General features: G+C 44.9%; 1 protein-coding gene across 1 annotated transcript; it reads right to left on the bottom strand.

The window, feature by feature from the left end:
- Positions 1-848: 848 nt before the first annotated feature.
- PIGM (phosphatidylinositol glycan anchor biosynthesis class M) lies at positions 849-5804 on the bottom strand. Its single transcript, XM_066611479.1, has 2 exons — positions 5756-5804; positions 849-3397 (listed from the first exon to the last, which is right to left on the bottom strand). Exon 2 carries the CDS (start codon positions 3312-3314, stop codon positions 2031-2033), a length of 1284 nt encoding a protein of 427 aa, XP_066467576.1. The 5' UTR covers positions 3315-3397; positions 5756-5804; the 3' UTR covers positions 849-2030.
- Positions 5805-22309: the final 16505 nt, after the last annotated feature.

Below are 22309 nucleotides of genomic sequence, written 5' to 3'. Positions count from 1 at the left end.
AAGAGATGAAGCTGTTTACAGCATACATATATTTAATATGCTAGTAAACAAAAATACTTGGAGGCCAACAAACATTTTCCAGTCAAATGTTTGCAATGGACACCCTGAAGCAACCAGTGCTAAAGAGAGAAAACATCATGATAGGAGCAGTAAACTGAGAGTTTACTTCTCTAATAGTAATCTGCCGTAGTGAACGGAGTAGTAAGCACTTCTGCAGATCCTATAGCATACAGGTATCATTCATCCTACCTGGATTTCTCCAAATTAATTTCAAGTGATAATTGCATACATAGAGCTGAAAGCAAATTGGAAGACACAAACAGTTCTCGGGAAGATAACATCCCAGTCCAGACAGCAAACCTGTGTATGGTATTTCTGCAGCTGCATGAGAAGACCATGAGCCCACAGGTGCCTTCACAAGCCAAAGACTGCCTGAAAAGTTATCCTTTTTTCCCATCATCAGTATTGATATCTGATTCACTTTAGCATCTGACCCCACTGTTAAGTAAGGATCACTGCCATCAGTTTTATGAAGTTATTTATTTATTTTTAATATAAATTACTAACATGTGAAAAAGTTGATCAGTAAACATTTAACAGCATAATCCTAACCTGTGCAGGCACATCCATGCCACAAGGCCTTTGCTGTACCCTATGCAGGTTAGGAGGTGGCTGGAGGTCACCTCAGGGTAAGGGTATTTAACTGGTGCAAATCTGGAAATTCAGAGTAATGCCAGGCAGGCCAGGAGGAGAGTTACAAAAAGGCGTGTGCTGCCACCACCGATTCTGCCCCCTCCCAGGCCTGATCATCCCCCCATTCGGCCCCCCTGTCCCAAACACCCCTCAAAATGCTTATTCTTAAGTTATACAAAATAACAAGTTCTGGATCTATTTGAAAATAATTCCCTGCATCCCACTCATATCTCTGGTGTTGTAGTGCTTGCTCAGTTTTGCCCTCTGCTGGTTTTAATGAGCATGTTATGGACTAACACATTATAAATACTCAGTGGTTTTGTCACAACTCTGCTAGTAGCAGATATTATCTGAAAGACACTGGAGTATGTTTCAGAAGCAGCAGCCAGGGTTTGCTTTCATTATTTTTTGTACTTTGTATTTAAAACTATTTGCCTGGATGATAGCTCACTAAAACAACCACAGAGACATTTTCAACACCTTTTTCATCTTTTAAGTATCCTGCTTGGTTCAGGGCACAAAGGCAGTTGGAAGTGCTACCTTCTCTAAAAGGCATTTCAAGCATGTGAAGATGCAAGAGAACCCATGCATCCCATGTGGAATGTGGTTGACTCTGTGGTGCAGTGCAAGCCTTCGTTCCAAGGCAAAGTTTCTGCTCCAGGTTTTGATTGTTAGGTGTAAAAATGTCCTTGGCAAACAGACTTTGGAGGCCTGGTCAATGTGAGCCTCTTGCAGTGCTTCTGCCTCTTCCAAAGCTCGGCACAACATGAAAGTTCACCTTGGGAGAGGCAAAAAGGATCTCTTGCATCATGTTGTGCAATAGGCAGCAGAAGACCTCCCACAATTATTTTCAATTTATAGATAACTTGGGTGACATGATTTGTATGCTGCTGGGTATCCTCACCAAAGGACAAGGAGCCTGACCCTGGTGAACAGATTTCTGAGGCCCAGCCAATGCTCTTGATCATTACTCTCGATAAAAGGGGCTTCAGAGACCATCGAGAGAAAAATCAGGTGGCGTTAAGCATCCAAACAATGCAGTTATGTCAAAATACATCCATAAAAAGGTTATTTGGACAGGTTTACACTTTACATTTGCCTTCCAATAGAGATTCTCAACAGAAAGAAATGTGGTTTCACTAAAATACTGACCTCTCCCCAAATTGCTTCATAGTCAGTGTAATCAAAACCAGGGACACAAGTCTCTAAAACAATAATTAAAAATGATACAAAAACAACAACTTTCAAAGGTTTGGTTGTTACCTAGTCCTCTTCAAAGGGCTAATGTCTCTCCAAGAATTACTGATAGAATTTTACCCGTACTGTATTGTCAAGCCTTACTGCTTCTTTGTTTTCCTGGGCATCTGTGGGGTATTATAGTGAGCAATGATCTGAACAAGGATTGAACAATTGATAAATAGGAAAAATAAGCCTGCTAGCCATATGAGCAAGAAAGTATTCTGTCCCTTAAACTCCAAAAAATAAGCAGGTGCCAGCCACAGGGCCTGCCCAATAAGCCACGCTGTGAGAAGGCATGAGGCCCGCTGCCAAGACATTCTCAAAAGAGGCATTACTGGTGGAAGAAGGCAAAGGTACCACAGAAAATACTGGGAGGTGCACACTTTGTTAAAACTCACAAACACAGCAGTGTGCAGGAAGCAACAGAAGACAAGATCCTTGTAATAAGCAATGGAAATCACAAGAAGCAGAAGAAGCTGAGGCAGAAAAGCTGCAAGTCCAAGGACGAAACTCCACTCGCTCTCTGCAGTCAAGTACAGCATGTAAAAATAGGGTGAGAAATTGTGGCGAATGTCTCTCCTGGTCAAGTGGTAGAGGTAGGTATGCTCCAAAAATTCCCACCCATACCAGAAATAAAAGGCAAGGCCCAGAGCAACAAATGTACAAGCCGCCACAGCTCCAAAAAGCAGAACATCACGATTCCAGAGCCTTAAGAAAAGCTGCCAGACATCACCCACAACGCTCACTGTTGGTTTCTTTAAAGCCCCTGTTTTTTCTTTCCCATTATTTTGTTGACTTTGCAAATGAAGAACAAAAGGCAGTGCATAGGTCACTGGATAAATTTTCATATGGACAGACAGGCCATAAAGAACAGCTGCCTTCAGTAGATTTTTCTTCTCCATATAATACATGGTGCCAAGAACAAGGACTGCTACAAGAGACTCTGCATTTCCTCGGCTGGACACTGTCATTGGCAGGGGATTGAGAAGCCAAAATGCACAACACCCACATGCTTTCCTGCAATTCAGTCCTCGGAGAAGCAGAATTTGGTACATGAGATATGCAGCAACCATATCCCCAGCAACAAAGAGAATCTTTCCATACAGAGCAGTCAGGTAAATGTTTGGTGTTAAGATCCAGCCCAGCAGAGGAGTATAACGGTAAGTGGCTCTCAGGTAAGGAGATTTCCCTTCTGTGATGTATTTTGCAGCATCTGTGAATACTTGGTAGTCAATGTCTGTATACTTAACCAACATTATCTTGTCCTGATAAACTCCGTAAAAGACAAGAATAAGTCTGATTATGAAAGCACTAATAAATAAAACGTCTTTCCTGAGGAATCCATCAAGGATCTGGTTCTTAAATATCTGACTGGTTGCCATACTTGGTTTTGCTTAAGAGAGATTAATATTAGGGATCCCACCACTAGTTTAGACTTGAGCCATTCTTTGGTCATGCCGTTGGTCTGAAACAGAAGATGAAGAGGAGATGTTAAACTTTCTTTCCATGCACCTAGTTTCTTAAGATGTATGTCGAATGTGGAAGAATTCCGCATAAGCAGTAAATATCCCTGTTGAAATGTTAAAAAGCAACATCAGCAAGTTATGTTCACCTGAAGATCACAATAAAAAGGGGCAAGAAAAGGTAGCACCATGAAAAGAAATAGCCCTCCTGATATAGCCCAGTTGGATGATGCTCTTCTCTCATTCCCCTACTGGGTTGCAAGAATGTTCCTGTCTCACCTCCAACACCTCTGGTCATTTATACACAGTTGTAAAGTTTCAATAAGATATATGAATGTAGGCCTAGATAATTCTCAGATGATATCTGGGGTATGAATTGTGTTGCTCAGGCCTACATGCAGTGGACTTTATATGCACGTGCCATATTCAAATGTTACACCCATACATGGATATCTGCAGGTGCTAGTGGCAGGACCCTGGCAAAAGCCAGTGTGATATAGTTGCTAGAATGCTGGGCTATGGCTGAAGAGATGTGCATTCAAATCTCCATCTGACCATGAAGCTCACCAGGTCAGTCACTTTCAATGTGAGGTTTTCCTGTGAGCTCCTTAGATGAAGGGTGAGATAACACATAGGTGTGCTAGCTGGCAAGAAGAAAAGAGAGTCTTCTTTCCTTTGAGGGGGTAAGTGACATTTTGTAACATTTAATACCATTTGAGCTAGTGATCAGGAAAGAGTATCAACCAAACTTTAAAAGACTGGGCACTAGTTAAACATGATATATGCATAAAGAGCAACTGCTTCCTCGAACTCTTGATGTTTCTGCCACTGATTTCAAAGAGACATGAATTGCACCCTTTGGGAATGTAAAGAAATCCATGCTTGCCAAGATATTAACACCGGGTGTGTGTAATATCCATTCTCATTAACCACTGTTATACAATGATACCCACTTAGGATATTTTATGTAAGTTATCTTGAAGGTACCTTTGGGAGGAGGCACAGTGCTAGCAGAACACACAGCTTGTGTTGGCTGAAAGAACAGCACGGGCAGCTGTACTTTTCTGCACTAAACTTTTTAAAGCATTTTAACCTTTTTTGTTTTTTTATAATATTGTAAAAATTACACTGGGGACAAAAAGTGCTAAAACAAAACAGTATTACAGATGATATTACCAAGTCAGCCACTTTGAAAGGAAAAGGAGGTATACTGTGATCCGTTTCTCAACATTTTATGTATTTTCCCATCTGTCTGTCACACTCCAGAGCAGTGTTTCCCACTCTGTGGGTTGGAACCCGCCTGTGGGTCAAGAGCTGATTTTCAGTGGGTCACAAAAGTTTTGAAACATTAAAAAAATTTTTTTTGCAAGCACGCTTGCCTGCTTTGCAGATGCAGATTGTTAGCTGGAATGCTAACTTGTGGTATGGGGTAAATCTTCATAGCTCCCATATTTCCCAATTTTCTCTAGTAATTGGCTTGCCATAAACCACTTCAGAAACCAGTTACAACCTTTTGTCTGACCTGAAAGTCCCTACCTACACATCTTGCTCTCCAGTTCAGCCTTATAGGTACCCTGGAATGACTGTAAAGGTTTGGGGGAACAGTCCTTGAACTCCATTTCTATTAAGGGTTTAGCAAATGTCCACACAGACACACACAGACACACACACACACACACTCTATATGTTAATGTCTCTAGCAGCCTTGGGAGCACAGGACCCTAATAATAATAATAATAATAATAATAATAATAATAATAATAATATTTATATACCGCTTTTCAACAAAAAGTTCCCAAAGCGGTTTACAGAAAAAAAATCAAATAACTAATGGCTCCCTGTCCCAAAAGGGCTCACAATCTAAAAATATGCAGAAGAACACCAGCAGGCAGCCACTAGAAAAGACACTGCTGGGGGGAGGTGGGCCAGTTACTCTCCCCCTGCGGAATAAAAGAGGAGCACCCACTTGAAAAAGTGCCTCTTACCAGTTATATAGTAACTGGTATAAATAATACCAGTGAAAAGGCCCAGGTTTAACTCTTTCTAACCTACAAATTCCCAAGCCACTCCCAAGCCTTCTCCATTTTCAAAACAGGTGGCATTCACTCCTGCAGGGCAAAGGCAATGCACTGTATGGCAGGGGCAGGTGGGGAGTCCTTCGAAAAGCACCGCGCATGGGTTGTGGGTGCTTGGTTGCCTCCCACGGCGGCAGCGGCGGCATTTTTCGAAGGTCTCCCCTGGGGAGGCTCTGCCTCACCTGCCTCCCCACCCACCACATGTCCCTGCTGCGTTGGGGGACACTGCTGCAGTGACTGCAGCACTCACCCCCCTTCCCCACAGAGCAGGTGGCCTCCTCCTACCTCCTGGTACAAGGCTGTGCGCACAGCTGCCAGGGACACACTGCGTCCCCTGGGACTCAGGCAGCGCGTGCCCTCCCTCCACACACAGCCCAGCTGCCAGGATGCTCCTCGCAGAGCAGGGGCTGGAGGGCGGTGCCCGGCCGGGACAGGCCAGCTCCATCATCCTGGGTGGGAGGGGGGCAACCTCTCCCCCTCCCACCTGCAGCGGGCGGCAGCGGCCTTCCACAGCCTCTCAAAGGGCTGCGTGGATCCCCAAGGGCGACGCCGGCTCCATGGCGACCCGCTACACCATAGAGCGGGCAGGGGCTGGGAGGGAAGGGTACCTGAGCTTCCTGAAAAGCACCGTGCGGACCTCCCTGCCGGCAGCCAATCAGCGCCTCCGCGCGGCCGCCGCGTGACGCTAGCGTCATCGGAGCGATGCGATTGGCTGGTGCGACGCATGCCCATTACTTAAACTGAAGTCCACACTTCCGCCCTCTCGGTGTGCTGCCAGGAGAGAGAGGGACGTGAGATAGAACCTAAGAACATTAAGAACAGCCCCACTGGATCAGGCCGTAGGCCCATCTAGTCCAGCTTCCTGTATCTCACAGCGGCCCACCAAATGCCCCCGGGGAGCACACCAGATAACAAGAGACTTGCATCCTGGTGCCTCCCTTGCATCTGGCCTTCTGACATAGCCCATTTCTAAAATCAGGAGGTTGTGCATACACATCATGGCTTGTAACCCATATGGATTTTTCCTCCAAAAACTTGCCCAATCCTCTTTTAAAGGCATCCAGGCCAGATGCTGTCACCACATCCTGCGGCAAGGAGTTCCACAGACCAACCACAGGCTGAGTAAAGAAATATTTTCTTTTGTCTGTCCTAACCCTCCCAACACTCAGTTTTAGTGGATGTCCCCTGGTTCTGGTGTTATGTGAGAGTGTAAAGAGCATCTCTCTATCCACTCTGTCCTTCCCATGCATAATTTTGTATGTCTCAGTCATGGAGAAACAAAGACACCTGGAGATAGAACTGATTAGTGGGTAGTATCCTGAACAGATTAGTCTTTGAGAGGATCTAATGACATGCACTTATTTGAGGGTATTGAGTGAGTAAAATTTCTGTCTCCTCTATGAACAATCTGTGGCCATATGTTGTCTGTACACCCACCTCCTTTTTTTGGTGAGGAGGATGGATTTGTATCTGAAATGCTAAGGCAGGGTACCTAGAAGTGTTCTGAGAAGACAAGCATCTTCATTTTGTTTTGTTTTCCCAGACTGCTGAGTGTTTGGTGTTTATAGTCACCTTATTCAAAGTGCTCCATCCCCCAGATTCTGCTCACCAAAGTCCTCACTTGTGTGCTTCTAATCTTAAGGGATGCGTGACACATCTTGGTCACTATGTAACACATGTTGGTATATGAGATCTGTGGCCTCTGCCAGGTGCTTGTACGTTCCTGGTGGTGTGCTGCATTTAGCTGCAGAGCATCATTTCCTCTGTTGCAGCCAGAGAGTGGGTGGAAGGGGGGGGCAGCCATCTGGATTCCTCCATTGATGCCAATGAAAGCATTTTAACTTTGCCACCTCTTTTGCAGGTGTTTTGTTACGCCGGCATTGGGGACAGGATCAGTCCCTAAGGCAAGCAGACTATTCTGACAAAGGCCCACTCTTTTTTTTTTATGCCCTAACTTTATCCAATTTCACTCCTTGTGCAGGCAAAGTATTTATTTATTTATTTATTTATTTATTTATTTATTTATTTATTTATTACTCTTAAACACAGATTTTTCAGATTAGTTTACAGAAAAAAGGAATGAGACAGTTCCATGCCCTCAAAAGCTCACAATCTAAAAGAGACACAGGGACTCGACAGACAAAGGGGAGGGAATTGGAAGCAAAGATCAGTGGGGAAGAATCTGCAAATTACTTGCCCACATCCATAGAGGTATGGCTAATAATGGTGAACAAAGAGGTGTGGCCCTCACCCTCCTGCCGCTGCCATCCCTGAAGTGGTAACTCTAAAGCATGGGTTCCCAACCCATGGTCCTCGGACCACAGATGGTCTGCAAGACCTTGCTAGGTGGTCCACAAGTTCTCCTGAGAAAAAATAACAGGGCCTCTAGAAAAAAAAAATCAGACTGCCTTGCCAGGGAGCAGAGCAGCAGAGTCTCCACATGCTTCCTTCCTTTTTCCTGTATGTGGTGATGGAGGGGCAAGCGATCAAACTTACTGGCAATGAGCAGCAGGGGGGTGAAGAGCCCAGTCCTATGCATGTCTACTCAGAAGTAAACCCCATTATACTCAGTGGGGCTTACTCCCAGGATAGTGTGGCTCGGATTGCAGCATTAGAGCCCCATCCTTGGCATGCCTACTCAGAAGTAAGTCCCATGATAGGCAATGGGGCTTACTCCCAGGAAAGTGTGGACAGGATTGCAGCCTTAAAGCCCGATCCTTTTTGTTTACATGGGGTGATGGAGGGGGAGGCGATCACACTTGCTGGGCGATGAAGAGCCCAGTCCTATGCATGTCTGCTCAGAAATAAGCCCCATTATAATCAATGGTGCTTATTCCCAGTAAAGTGTAATATTGGAGCCTCCGAGCCCAATCCTAGGCATGTCTACTCAGAAGTATGCCCCGTTATAGTCAATGGGGCTTCCTTCCAGGAAAGTGCAGACAGGATTGTAGCCTCCCTCGCCAGCTGGTTCCCGTTGGGGACTTCAGCTGTGAAAAGTCCCAGCACTGCCTCCTTTGCAATCACACTCAGCCTTGCTTAGAAGTGTTTCTCAGGAAGGGGGGGGGGAATCACTACAGACACCTTGCACTGATCTGGGCTCCCTCCTGCTCCTTCCCCCACTGTTAGTTTGGCAAATGCTGGCACAGATCTGGACTTTTCCCTTCTCCCCTCCCCTTTAATTGTCTCTTCACTCCAAGTTTGGCAAATTTGGCCATGGCTGTGCTACAGCTGGGTATGTACCCCTATGCCCACTTACCCATGAGTAAGCCCAATTGAACACACTGGGACTTACTTCTGAGTAAACATGCATAGGATTATGTGTATGTAAATACCTGCTGTACATTTGCTGTACATTTGTTCATCTTTGTGAACAAATATTTGTGAACTGTGTTTCTGTTTTCCTCCTTTTGTCTCATTAACTCTCCAAGCTTAGACTGGAAGATGGCAAGGTGCTTATCACAGGGACCTGCTTTTGAGGGCTTCTGTTCTGAAAAGCGCCCTTTACGCTGATGTCACATAATAACAGCAGCAGCTGTTCTTCTTGTGATTGTGGAAAGTGATGCTGCAAGGATCTGGATCCAGAGAAAGGAGGACTACCTGGTCTATATGTCAAAGATTGAGAAGCCCTAACTTATTAACAGCCTCCTTCCCTGCATGCTAGTTGCATTGTAGCATGCTTCTCAGGACTTGGGAAGCGGTACAATAACACTGATAATTAATCTTCTCTTATTATTACATATTGTGTGCAGGTGTGGGATTAATTAACTGATTAATCTTATTGCAAACTTAATTGTATTTTTGGGGGTGGAGGGTTGCATGTGGTCCCCGATGATTCCAATTTTTGCTTCAGCGGTCCCTGGGCTTCCAAAGGTTGGGAACCACTGCTCTAAAGGGACCCTCTCTTGTATGCACTGCTGTGGTTATGCTGATGTGACCCAATGCCAGTAGTATAAATCCTGAACAACAGTGTATGTTTGTGTTTCACCTGTGCAAATTTTTAATCATCAAGGTTAGCAAACAGGTGCTGATTCTTAGGCAAGACATTTAAAGCATGGTCAGTGCAATTTTCTCCTTGAATTTTGTCTACAGGATGTGGATAGGATCACTACTGAAAGATCAGGGAGTCCAGTTGCCTGAAGACTCTTCAGATAAGTTAGTAGGTCCTGATCGTTAAAGTGTGTCCATGTGGTAGGAAATCAGCACAGATATTGGAGCCCTGTGTTGGGGCACAGCTACATTATTGACCCACCCTGTTCTACACTAGTGTACTACAGTACACATCTACCCATGTCAAGCATTTAAAAAAAAGTAGGCACAGTCACAGGGACGCTCAGAATCACAATGGAAAAAAATAACGATTGAATGAAAGCTTCTGCAAATGGACTTGACAGGTAATTTCTAGCCCATATCCTACCCTGATAGGGTAAGTGCAAAAAAAAAAATCTGTTAATTTTAATAGATCTCAGGTCATCTGAGAGTAGTCTCACTAAACTGAAAATGCAAACAGGTTGTTTCTTTTCTTAGGAATTTACCATAAATGGCTTTCTTTGTTTTTACTAAAAACAAGCAAAACACACACACACACACACAGAGAGAGAGAGAGAGAGAGAGATTACTACCCTGGTCATGGCAATGGTGTGTATTTGTTTTCAGTAGTGTGCTTTTTTTCCTGGTATAGTATATTGTTATATAGAATTGCTCGAGGAAAATCTAAGGTACAATTCCCTATTTTCACCTAAAAGTGAAAAAAACTGTGATCTCTCCATTTTTCCCATGCCATGACTTGGGAGTGTGCCCTTGTTCCATAAAGATGAGAGCACTGCGTGTCACATTATTAGGTTCTTTCAGAGCCAAGGTCGCCCCCATTTGCGGAGTTCTATTACAGGATTCACTTTTCTATTTACTGTGCAGCAGTACAGCTTGTACCCTTTTCTGATATGGATTAGGAATGTACAACTCTATCAGCCTTTCTCATTGGGATCCTTCTTCCTTTCCCCTTTGTTCCCCATAGGATGTGAAATTAGTAATGTTTGCCTTTCTTTGAAGCTCTACTCTAGCTTTCTTTAGTGCTTCTGAACATTGGTATATATGGCATTATGTTTCTGCTGATTAAGCAATTGTAACAAAGCTTTTCCCTTGCGCTGAGGATGTGGTGATTCAAGGCATCTGGCCTAACAATTGAGAAGACCACTATTAATATTAATGGATTGAATGGGTGTGCCCTTTGCATTTCATTGCTCAGATTTTTCTTGGCAGAGTTTATTCTCTTGCCTACTGTAACATCCAAGCACTAATGTCTGGGCATCTTCACATGGACTCTGATCTTCCACTGCCACAAGCAAAACATTAGCTTTGAATGAAGGAACACTGTGCTTGCCACAGGAATTTGTTTTTAATACTTGTAAGGGTAGCTGGAGGGCATGACAGAAGCAGTCCTTAGTGATTAGTGACTGACACCCTCCTCCTTCCTCCCCATGTCACCTTTTTAACCAGATAAACTGGGAATGAACTGGGAAAAGGTAGTTTACTGTTATGTCCTAAAGCTAGAAACCCCAGTGAGGAGGCAGCTGCCTTGGGAAAGGTTGGCAAGTGGCAAATAAAACCCAATATAACTTATCTGGGTATCTTCCCTACCTATGTACTCCCACTGTTCCTTGCACCCACACCTTTGCACGATGGGTAGGTCCATCCCCATGAAGCATCAGATGCTCCCAACAGCATCTGTTGGGCAAATGCATGATCCTCATTTTTACAACTTGTGAGTATTAACCCAGTGTCACCTGTGAAATTGGGTACTGGGCAGCCTCCCTCTGGAAATCAGGTGGGCTTCACGGTCCAGTGATCAGGCTCAAAACCACATCCTCTGGCAGTTGGGGAAAAAGAAGATGGCTAAACATTAACAAACCCAATAAGGCAAACACGGTTACTATCTTCAAATGACCCAACAGCTCCTTCTGGATACAGAGGCATCACAGAATCCTCTGAAGTGTCAGAGGCAAGTCACTTCTGACTTCAAAACGGGTAAGTAATAAGGGATATCCACCACAGGACTAGAACTGAATTATTTGATAGTCTTTTCACGCAAAAATCTGATTTCCTCCAAGTGTTTTCATTTCAGCAGCCTAATTCAAAATAAAAAGGTAGGCTTGATGTTGTTGCCATTGCCCGAGCACACATGATGCAGCCACTGTGCAGAAGCTAAATAGCTCCAAGGTTGGCCAGTGCCTGGATGGGTACTGGCCCATGGATGCTATCTTTAGTTTCATACTGGAAGAAAGATTGTGTATAACGTAACATCTCCAGGTCTTCCAAATCTCCCAGAAGAACTTGATATACCTTCTGCCTACCCCTGATATAGATAACACAGGCCAACACACATTTTACTGTCTTAAAAAGACCTATTCCTGGGAATATTTGGGGTACCGATTCAAAAAAATGGCATCGGTTTTGCCCTATCACATCTAGTTTCAGAGATACAGCATAGCCTCATTGGTGAATGGTTCAAGCAACTTTCTTATCTTGTGTAGCCATTTCCTAACAAGGAAGTTGCTCAAACCATTCACTAGTAAGGCTATGCCGTATCTAGTGATAGGGAAAAACGATGCCATTTCTGGAATCGGCACCCCAAATTCATACAAATAAATTATGAAAAGTTTTTCTGACCCTCAATTTTACAAGTCTGGGTAATATTTCTGACTCCCAACCCCACCCAATTCAGATTGCATTAGCTATACTAAATACAAATCCAGGCATATCCCTATTTCTGGATGGCGAGTTTTATTCTTCCTGGGCAAAGTTTTATTCCTCCTTTAGCAGGTGCGGATCCCATTCAGAAAGGCAATCCACACAAAGCAGCCTGTCTCACTGGGTGGATCCCTTGCTGTAGCACACTCTTTGTCTTTGCCCAACAAAAAGGATTCCTGCTGTGCTTGACTGGAAGAAATTCTTTCATCCTCTATAAACATAAATATTTTGTAAAGGGAGGAAAAAAAGTGGGCAATTAGTTTGGAATCAAATATAATGCTATGACTAAAGTGCTGATTGGCTCTGGAAACAGTAATTTTTAGCAGCATGAATAATGATTGTTTTAAGCACACAGTGTGAGTTAAATAATATGTCCTTGTTAGCATCGTATGGATTTCAATCTAGGCCCAGCGAGCAGCTCAAAATGGTAACTAATTTCTGCTATCGTGGCTTCTTTAACCAGAATGTTTTGCCAAATTCCTTTTTCAAACTTGGTCTAGAGAACTTATGCCCACTTTAAGCTAATTAGTTCCCCTCTTCACTCAAATTAGCCCTAATCCTGCAGGAAGCACTGCTGGACACCACCACCAGGGTAGCTCGCCTGTTCAACCTGCAGAGTTCCTCCTTCCTCTACTTTCCCACCAGGGGCTTCTCCAGCTACTGCAGCAACACCTTGGTTCGAAGCAGCTCCTGGGCAAAACACTAGTCTCCAGCAGTCTGTGTTCCAGTAGTCTCAGTTCATTTAGTCAATCCATCCTCCTCTTTCCTCCAAGCTCCTTCCTTCTGCTCTCTCAGTCTCTCCAAGCTCCTTCCATCTATACCCACACCCTTTTCTTCCTCCAGGTGCTGCTTTTAACCTTGAGGGCTTTGTTGCCTCCAAGCAGCTGTGCAGCATACTCAGTGCAATCCAAGGGGGTTTTAAACCCCATGCTTCCCAGGTCTGCCAGAGCAAGGGGTCGCTGTTGACACCACACCCTATCTCCTCAAGGGATCTTGCGTATTTCCATTACGCAGACAGATTATACACTCTAAGTTATAAACTATAATGTATGCTGTTGCTGCTTCTTTAACCAGACTGATGTATAAAGATGAAGATAAGTTGTACTGCTCAGGAAGCTTTTCCAGGCAATGGTTCCTTTACAAATGAAATTTGAAGCTTGCTTCTGAGTGAACATGCAAAGTTAAGCACTGCAAGATTTCCTGATTCCATCAAAGGCTGCCATCATCATACTGTACCATATACCGCTTTATTACTGTGTGAGTATATGTGTGCAAAACTCTTTTATTGCCACCTTCCTCTCCCCCCCCCCCAAGAAAACCAGAGGCTACATACAATTTTTGTGTTTGAAAACAAGTAGTAGATGCATCCTCTTCATTTTAAAATGAATCCTCTTCATTTTAACATGCCATAAACGGACATGGTATTGTTGCTTTAAGTCAGGGGTGCCCAAACCCTGGCCCTGGGGCCACTTGCAGCCCTTGGAGACTTTCAATTCGGCCCGCTGGGAGCCCCCAGTCTCCAATGAGCCTCTGGCTCTCCAGAGACTTGCTGGAGTCAGTGCTGGCCCGTTGCAACTGCTCTCAGTGTGATGGCGACTGTTTGACCTGTCCTGTGAGCTGAGGGACAAGGGCTTCCTCCACTGCTTGCTGTTTCATGTCTGTGATGCAGCAGTGGCAGCGAAGGAAAGGCCAGCCTTGCTTTGCGCAAGGCCTTTTATAGGCCTTAAGCTATTGCAAGACCTTCATTTATTCATATAAGTTCAATCTCCAATATATTCATTTATGTAAATTTATTTAAATTTGAAATGTAAATTCTTTTTTTTTCCTGGCCCTTGACACAGAGTCAGAGGATGTGGCCCTCCTGCAAAAAGTTTGGGCACCCCTGCTTTAAGACTATGCACTCAGTCATAAAAACCAAGACACAGAGTCTACCCTTATTGAGTTCAATGGAATTTAAGACCATGTAAATGCGTATTGGATTGAAACCTAAAAGAATCTAACAGCCCAATCCTACCTAACTCCCAGTGTGATTATGCAGTGACACCAATGAAGTGTTCGCTGCATCCCATGGGGGGAATTTTGGCTTCCAGAGGCCTCCTCAGGGGAAGGGAACATTTGTTCCCTTCCTGTGGGGTTAGCTCCTGCTACCACCATGAGTCAAGGTTGGACCTGCAGCAAGCTGACCACCAGCAATATAGCTGGTGCAAATGCACGTGAATCTGTGAAGGTGGATCAGGCCTGGGAAGGGGGTTAGGTTTGGGCAGGTGCTATTGTTGCTGAACCTGCCCCCTTCCTGGGCCTGATCCACCTTTGTTTTGCCAGATTTCCGGTCCACGCTTCACTTAGAGAATTATCCCATTTTAAGCTCATTAGCTCCCCTTCATTCCCCAACAATGGCCCCAGTTCTGTATTGCAGCATTGCTGGACCCCACGACCAGGGTAGCTTGCCTGTTCAACCTGTAGAGTTCCTCTTTTCTCCCATCTCCTAGGAGCAGTTTCTCAAGGCACTAGAGCAACACCTTGGTTCTCAGCAGGAGGGAAAGAGGCCGGACCACCGGATCCAGAGAATTTGTGTGGAGCTCGGCGCCCAACACAAATGCTTACTTCACCGCCAACCTTTTGGTTGGCTGTGAATTGAGTAGCCCCATTGCGGGGCTACCTCCCTTACCCAGGAGAAGGGGACAAAGGTCCCTTTCTCCTGAGGTGCCGCCCGTGGCTGCTGTTGGCACGTAAGGTGTGGTGGGAGCCGTTTTTGGTGCAGCTGCAGCCGTGTGCCACAGGAGCTCAGGATTGGTCATCTACTGCCTGGGGTCACAGAAAATTTGGCACCCCTCCCACACAATGAAATCAAATTTAATATAATATATCATTAATTCAAATATAAGAAGCAGTAATACATTATCAATCTCTTGCTATGAAATTCAGCATGCTCTAACCTCATAATTTAGACAATTGAGGGAAGAAGTGAAATCATATCAACATGAAAATTAAACTGAAATACGAAAGTTGGTAGAGGGAGATGAATGAACACATTAATAAAACTAGTAAACTAGACAACTTTTTCTTAAACATTTCCAAACAAAACTGAATAAATTTGGTCAGTGGGTTATAAGCAATAAAATCAACATTGACAGATATTCAACAATGGGGTGAAAAAATGGATAGAAACAAAATGGTGGAACTTGCTGGACTCTAACTGCGCTGGAACAGAATTTGAGCATCACCAATTCAAATATGAGTTACCAAAGCAATGCTGATGGGAAAATATCAAATGTCATTTGGGGTCACATTAGCAGATACACTGGCTTCATGATGAAGGATAATACTGCCTGTCCCTCTTTTATATTCAACAATAGCAATGTTATTTACCAGGATTCCATCCAATGCCACGATTCTGGGTTGTGAAAAGTGACCCCCAGTTTTGCTTAGCAGTAATAAAACTAGTTCACAGACTACTCACTGACTAGTTCACTGAGTATTTTTGTATGATTCAAATGAATTACCTTGACACGGTTATTTTCTGTTTCAACTTCCCCATAATTTTAATGCTGCCTTCATTCCAGTTATTGGACAATGGGAATATATTACCGTGTGGCACAAAGAGGTCTCATAAAAGGAAGAAAATGGAAATCTAGCACCTTTTAAGGGAAGGAAGCCAGTGAATTACAAAAGCATTACAAAAACTGTCCAATTGCCTACCCCTTTTAATCTTATGTCATATTCAAACTATTGGGCATGTAACTGAATAGCTCAGCTGTACCTGAAGAAATAATGAAGCGTCTCTGCAGTAAAACAATTGCCTGTGATTGATTTCAGGTTTAATTACTCTGCACAGAGTGCCACAGCACAGCGCAGGAGGACATGGACAGGAGAAGGGAAAGAGATCAACAAAGCACAGGAATTCAGACTTTTATGACTCTTGGGTTGCAATCCTAAACACGGTTTCCTGGAAGTAAGTCCCACTGAACACAATGGGGTTTACTTATGAGTAGACATGCATAGGATTGCACTGTTAATGACTCTTAAAGACTTCCGTACCTTTGCTTAAAACTTAGGAGTACTTGAGAAGCCGGTGTATGTAGCTGATTTATGGCAACAAAGCAAGCACAGAGATCAGCAAAACCAACAAGAGGTAGCATGGCACTGTTGATGTGGTGGGGGTGGCACTATTGCCCCTGAAGGAGTGCCACCCAATATCCGTGGTGTAGCTAACCCATTTGCTGCCCAGTGCAAAGAACATTTTGTACCCCCCTCCCGCAACAAAATCAAATTTATTTAATTAAATTAGGTCTTTCTTTTTTATTTGTTAAAGTGAATGAGAAATGTTAGTTAATATTTTGAAAAAAGCAAGGACATTGAAAGTTAGGATTGGGTCATAAGTTGTATGAATTAAAACTGTGTAATTTATTTATTTATTTATTTGCCTATTTAATTTTTTATCCCACTTTTCTTCTGAAGGGCATCCAAAGTGGCTTACAACAATATAATTAAGTATACACATAAAATAAAACTGTAAAATGCAATGTAAAAAAGCAGCAAACCATCACAGGCATAATGGATGAACATACAAGTACATAAAATACAATAATCAATAAAGCATAAAAGCATCAATAAAAGCAGCAGGTGTCAGGTACTAGAGAAGAGTAAAATCAGAAGGCTTGCTGAAATAGAAATGTTCTCAGAGATCACTGGAGGCTTCTAAAAAGGGAAGAAACCAAAGGGGCCCTCTTTCAAACCACTTCTGTAAGTGACCACAACTCTAAAAGGCATATCTGAGAGAAGGAAAACTCTGATCCCAAACCTCCACTGCCTTGTGGCTACATCAGGTTGTGGAAGAGGCTTCAGGAGTCAACCTGTAGGCAAAATCCGGAGCCAGAGTCCCTGAGGCAACTCCTGCAACACTGCTGGAACCAACCTTATTGGCTTCTGCCTTTCCATTGGACCATTTCAGCGAGGTGGAGAGGGTGGATTTGCTGCATGGGTAACAGCCTATCCTCCATACCTACTTTACCCAGGCTTCGCGCACTGGAGAGGACACTCTGTTCCAGAACCACCATTCAGAGCGTGATACCATAGTCTTCCGAGACTGAAGGATGCCAACATGGAACATGGATCTAATTTAGAGCCCAATCCTGTGCCTGTCTACTCAGAAGTAAGTCCCACTATAGTCAATGGAGCTTACTCCCAGGAAAGTGTATATATATAGTTTGAGAGGTGCAGGGGAGACAATCATAACAGCCAGCAGCTTACCTTTAGGAATTGAATAGAATAGGGATTGATGAATTTCAAATAAATGATGAGATGATTATTATTACTAAGAGGTCAGGCCAGGCCTGCTCTGGGTGCTACATGCTGCTCAGTGCTCCCACTGCACCTTGCCTCAAAAGCCTTGTCTTGCCTGCTCCTCTCTTCAGGTTCCTGTGCAGGGAACCCATCACAGCCAGCCAGCCAGCCATCTGAGAGCCCAATCCTATGCAGGCCTACTTAGAAGTAAGTCCCATTATAGTAAATGGGGCTTACTCCCAGGTAAGTGTGCATATGATTGCAGCCTTGGAGCACAATCTATAAGAACAGCCCCACTGGATCAGGCCATAGGCCCATCTAGTCCAGCTTCCTGTATCTCACAGCAGCCCAGCAAATGACCCAGGTTGCACACCAGATAACAAGAGACCTCATCCTGGTGCCCTCCCTTGCATATGGCATTCTGACATCGCCCATTTCTAAAATCAGGAGGTTGCACATGCACATCATGGCTTGTAACCCATAATGGATTTTTCCCCCAGAAACTTGTCCAATCCTTTAAAGGCGTCCAGCCCAGATGCCATCACCACATCCTGTGGCAAGGAGTTTGATGTGTAATGCTCAACATGCTCAATGGAAAATCCCCCTCATTGTACTCATGTCACCTCTGTCCCTTTGCCAAGGCTTTGTCCCCCTTCCTGTGGCAAGGAGTTCCACAGACCAACCACACACTGAGTAAAGAAATTTTTTTCTGTCTGTCCTTACTCTCCCAAACACTCAATTTTAGTGGATGTCCCCTGGTTCTGGTGTTATGTGAGAGTGTAAAGAGCATCCCTCTATCCACTCTGTCCATCGCCTGCATAATTTTGTATGTCTCAATCATGTCCCCCCTGAGGTGCCTCTTTTCTAGGCTGAAGAGGCCCAAATGATGTAGCCTTTCCTCATAAGGAAGGTGCCCCAGCCCCGTAATCATCTTAGTCGCTCTCTTTTGCACCTTTTCCATTTCCACTATGTCTTTTTTGAGATGCGGCGACCAGAACTGGACACAATACTCCAGGTGTGGCCTTACCATCGATTTGTTCAACGGCATTATAATACTAACCGTTTTGTTCTCAATACCCTTCCTAATGATCCCAAGCATAGAATTGGCCTTCTTCACTGCCGCCGCACATTGGGTCGACACTTTCATCAACCTGTCCACCACCACCCCCTCAGAACCCATCAGCCTATATGTGAAGTTTTGATTTCTTGCCGAAATGTGCATGACCAAGTAGGCATGATCTATGCATGCCTATTTGGAAGTAAGTCCCATTATAGTCAATGGGGCTTACTCCCAGGAAAGTGTGCATATGACTGCAGCCTTGGAGTACAATCTATGCATGCTTACTAGGAAGTAACATGGCTGCAGTTGTAGGCGCACACGGGTTTAACTGTTGCCCCCCCCCAGGTTTGTGTGCTGGTCCCTGCACTGTGTGGAAGGCTGCTAGCTTTTCCCTCCCGCCTGGACAATGTTTAGAGGAGAAGATCACAGGGCCCAAGCCCACTATGACTGGTGGTGTGTGTGTGTGTGTGTGTGAGTGTGAGTGAGAGTGAGAGTGAGAGTGAGATTGCAGCCAGGAAGGTAGGGAGGAGGGGAGGCAAGGGGAGAATGGGAGAGGAGCGACATCAAGAAGTTCCCTCTTGGCTGCCAGCAGCCCACCTGCAGTTGAACCTAGGCTACAATCCTATGCGGTTTCCTGGAAGTAAGCCCCATTGACTACACTGGGACTTACTTCTGAGTAGGCATGAATAGGGCTGGGCTTCTAAGTCTCTCTTCGGTATGCCTCCCTCCCGTGTGCCTGTCTGGAGGAGCTCAGTTGTTGCCCCCCATGCCCCCCAGCAGGCAGCAGAGATGGAAGTTCTTGTGGAGCACTGCTGGGGCTCGACTTCACAGCAGTTGCGGAGCGCAAGCAGCAGCTGACCGTGCAGCCCCTGGCCACTGCCCCCAACGCCACCACATCTCAGCTGCTAGGCTGCTCTGCAGTGCCTGCCCCACGCCTGCAGCCCACTCTAAGTCGCTTGGGGGGAAATAGCAGCGAGGAGCAGTGAGTCGACTGTTGCCCCCCATCTCCTCTCCCCTGCTGTGTGCCCGCAGCAGCCTCTCTCCTGTGTGCCTTGCAGCAGCCCGATAGTCGTGCACGGGCATTGCTGCCAACGCGCTGTAGCCCCTCCCACCCTATAGCCCAGTGCACGTGCTACCCCCTGCACCCCCTTAGCTACGCTACTGCCAGTATCACAGGATATTCCTGGCCCTATGGGAGCTATGCCAGTGCTCCTGGGCCTTTTGGCATTACATAGGGCCACTCAGACTTGTGCCTGCTATTTAGCAGGTAGAAGTCCATGTAGCCCCATAGGGCAGGCTGGCACATTACTCAGCATAAGGGGAAAAATATCCCCTTACTCCAAGGAGACCTCCAGTCCCCTCCAAAGCTGTGTTTGATACTGTACCAGTGCAGCTTAGCCTCATGGCCTCCGCTGCATCAAACACCAGTGCAGCTTAGGATTGGGTTGCCTGTATCATCACATAGCTGCTGCCAAGGACAACTTGCGTTAATTCATTCTTATGACAGAATTGCAGTGAAAATGGAAATATCAAAACTGCTGTGGATGCTGGTTAAAAGACTAGATATGTCAGAGATGGAAACATGCTCCATTCTGTGCAACTTTGAAAATTGCATCATCTTGATTTCTAGTATAGTTTCTGGAGATGTGTCTAAACCAGGGGTCTCCAAACCCTGGCCTGGGGGCCAGATGCAGCCCACAGCGAGCCTCTATCTGGCCCACAGCTAGCCTCTTGTCCCCTGAAAGCCTCTGGCCCACTTGACTGAACATGACAGAGCTGTGCTCTGATTGCATCAGGAGGGTGTTCTGAGGGCCAGAGAGGCTGAGTGAATGAGCCCACTCGTTCATTTATTCATTCATCTAAGTTCCATCTCTAATTTATTTATTTAAATTTTATATTTAAATTTTTTTCTGGCCCTCAGCACTGCGCCAGATATTTCATGCGGCCCTCTGGCCAAAAAGTTTGGAGACCCCTGGTCTAAATCCTGAAGATGTCTGCTTTCACTTAAAAGAAAAAGAAAAAAAAGGAATTTCTAGTCTTCATGGCTTCAACATAAAAATTAGAAATATTTGCTGTTTTGTCTGGGAAATAGTAGAGAAGGGCAGAATGGCCCTTCCAACAGTCATCACTCTGCACAGCTTCCTTTCCCTTATTTTATATTAATAGTTTATATCTCACCTTTCCCTGTTAGATGCATTCACAATGCAGCTCCCAGTAGAGATTTACAGATCTCCATTCTATTTTTATAATAGCTCAAAAGCAGCTACAAATCTCATATCATCACCATATTAAGTCCAAAAGAGCAAACAATACAAATACAATCAGAGCAAAAAAATGGCTAGATAGCAAAAATCTGATGATCTATTGTGCTTATCATCAAATGACAGCTGCCACATTCTTCCACAATCTCATTATTTTCCCATGAATCTGGGCCCAATCCTATCCAACTTTCCAGCACTGATGCAACCATGGCAGAGAGAGAGAGAGAGAGAGAGAGGATCCAGTGGTGGTGGGGGGGAAGGATGAGCAGATGTAATGGAGACAGAGTGCCTATACCTTTAACCATTGCATACAAGAGGAAATTTTGGCAGGTGCAGCTCAGCATGGAAGGGTTTTAAAAGCTGCACCTGGTGAAATTCCTTTTTCCATCCCATTTTTAAAGGTATATGCACTGTGGACAGGCAGTCATGAATCAAGATAAGAGAATGCATTGTGGCTGCCTCAGTGCTGGAAAGTTGGATACAATTGGGGCCTTAGTCATGTTGCAAAACATCCTCCTATTGTGCAGCCAGGCCAAAACACACCATGCAGGATTGAACTCTAAGAAAAGAGAGTGCCGTTGGCAGGGATACCAGATGTCATAACAGCAAAAGAGGACAAGGCACCCCAAAATGTAGGACATGACAGAATAAAAGCTACAAACATTTGTATATTGATTCCATGTGGCTAATGTAAACACCCTCCATACCTACTTTACCCAGGCTTCGCGCACTGAAGAGGACACTCTGTTCCAGAACCACCATTCAGAGCGTGACACCATAGTCTTCCGAGACTGAAGGATGCCAATTGTATATTACTTATCATTAAATTTAAAACTATATTACATATAATTTATTGCATATAATTTTTTTATTCCAAGAATATGCTCTGCCTATAGGGGCCCACTCCCTGGGAAAAGGAGGACATTTAAGTTCTTTTCCAGGACACAACACTAAAAAAGAGGGTGTGTCCTGGAAAAGGAGGACATCTAGTCACCTTGGCCATTGGGCATGCCCAAAGTGCCTTTTTTGTACCCAGGAATAAAGGCAATGAACACCCACGGAGTCGGGACTTGCATAGGGCTTTCTGCCCAGAATGTCTTAATACAACTTCCACTGAGGCTGGAGCTGCAGCCCCTTTTATTGTGGGAGAAGTGGAGCCATGGGCGAGGCCCCTGCGCACGACCTATAGCTCAGCCCTATAGTCAATGCAGCTTACTCCCAGGATAGAATTGCAGCCCTGAAGCCCAAGCCTATGGCTGTCTACTCAGAAGTAAGTGCCATTCGAGTCAATGGAGCTTACTCCCAGGAAAGTGTGACTGGGATTGCAGCCCCCATCTCTCTTGCATTCCGTTTCCGTGGTGCTCCCCGGGGACGCGTTCCCTTCTGCGGAGCCTGGCTGGTCGCCCAAGCCCTCCTGGGCTCGTTCTGCTCGCGAGCGGCGATGGAGCAGCAGCAGCGGCGGCGCGGCTGACGTTCCATTTCCCCACGTGA

Source organism: Tiliqua scincoides, chromosome 1 (assembly GCF_035046505.1).
Source record: "Tiliqua scincoides isolate rTilSci1 chromosome 1, rTilSci1.hap2, whole genome shotgun sequence".
In the NCBI taxonomy this organism is placed as follows: Eukaryota; Metazoa; Chordata; class Lepidosauria; order Squamata; family Scincidae; genus Tiliqua; species Tiliqua scincoides.
Note: the sequence above shows the minus strand (reverse complement) of the source record. Positions and strands in the feature narration are given on the sequence as shown.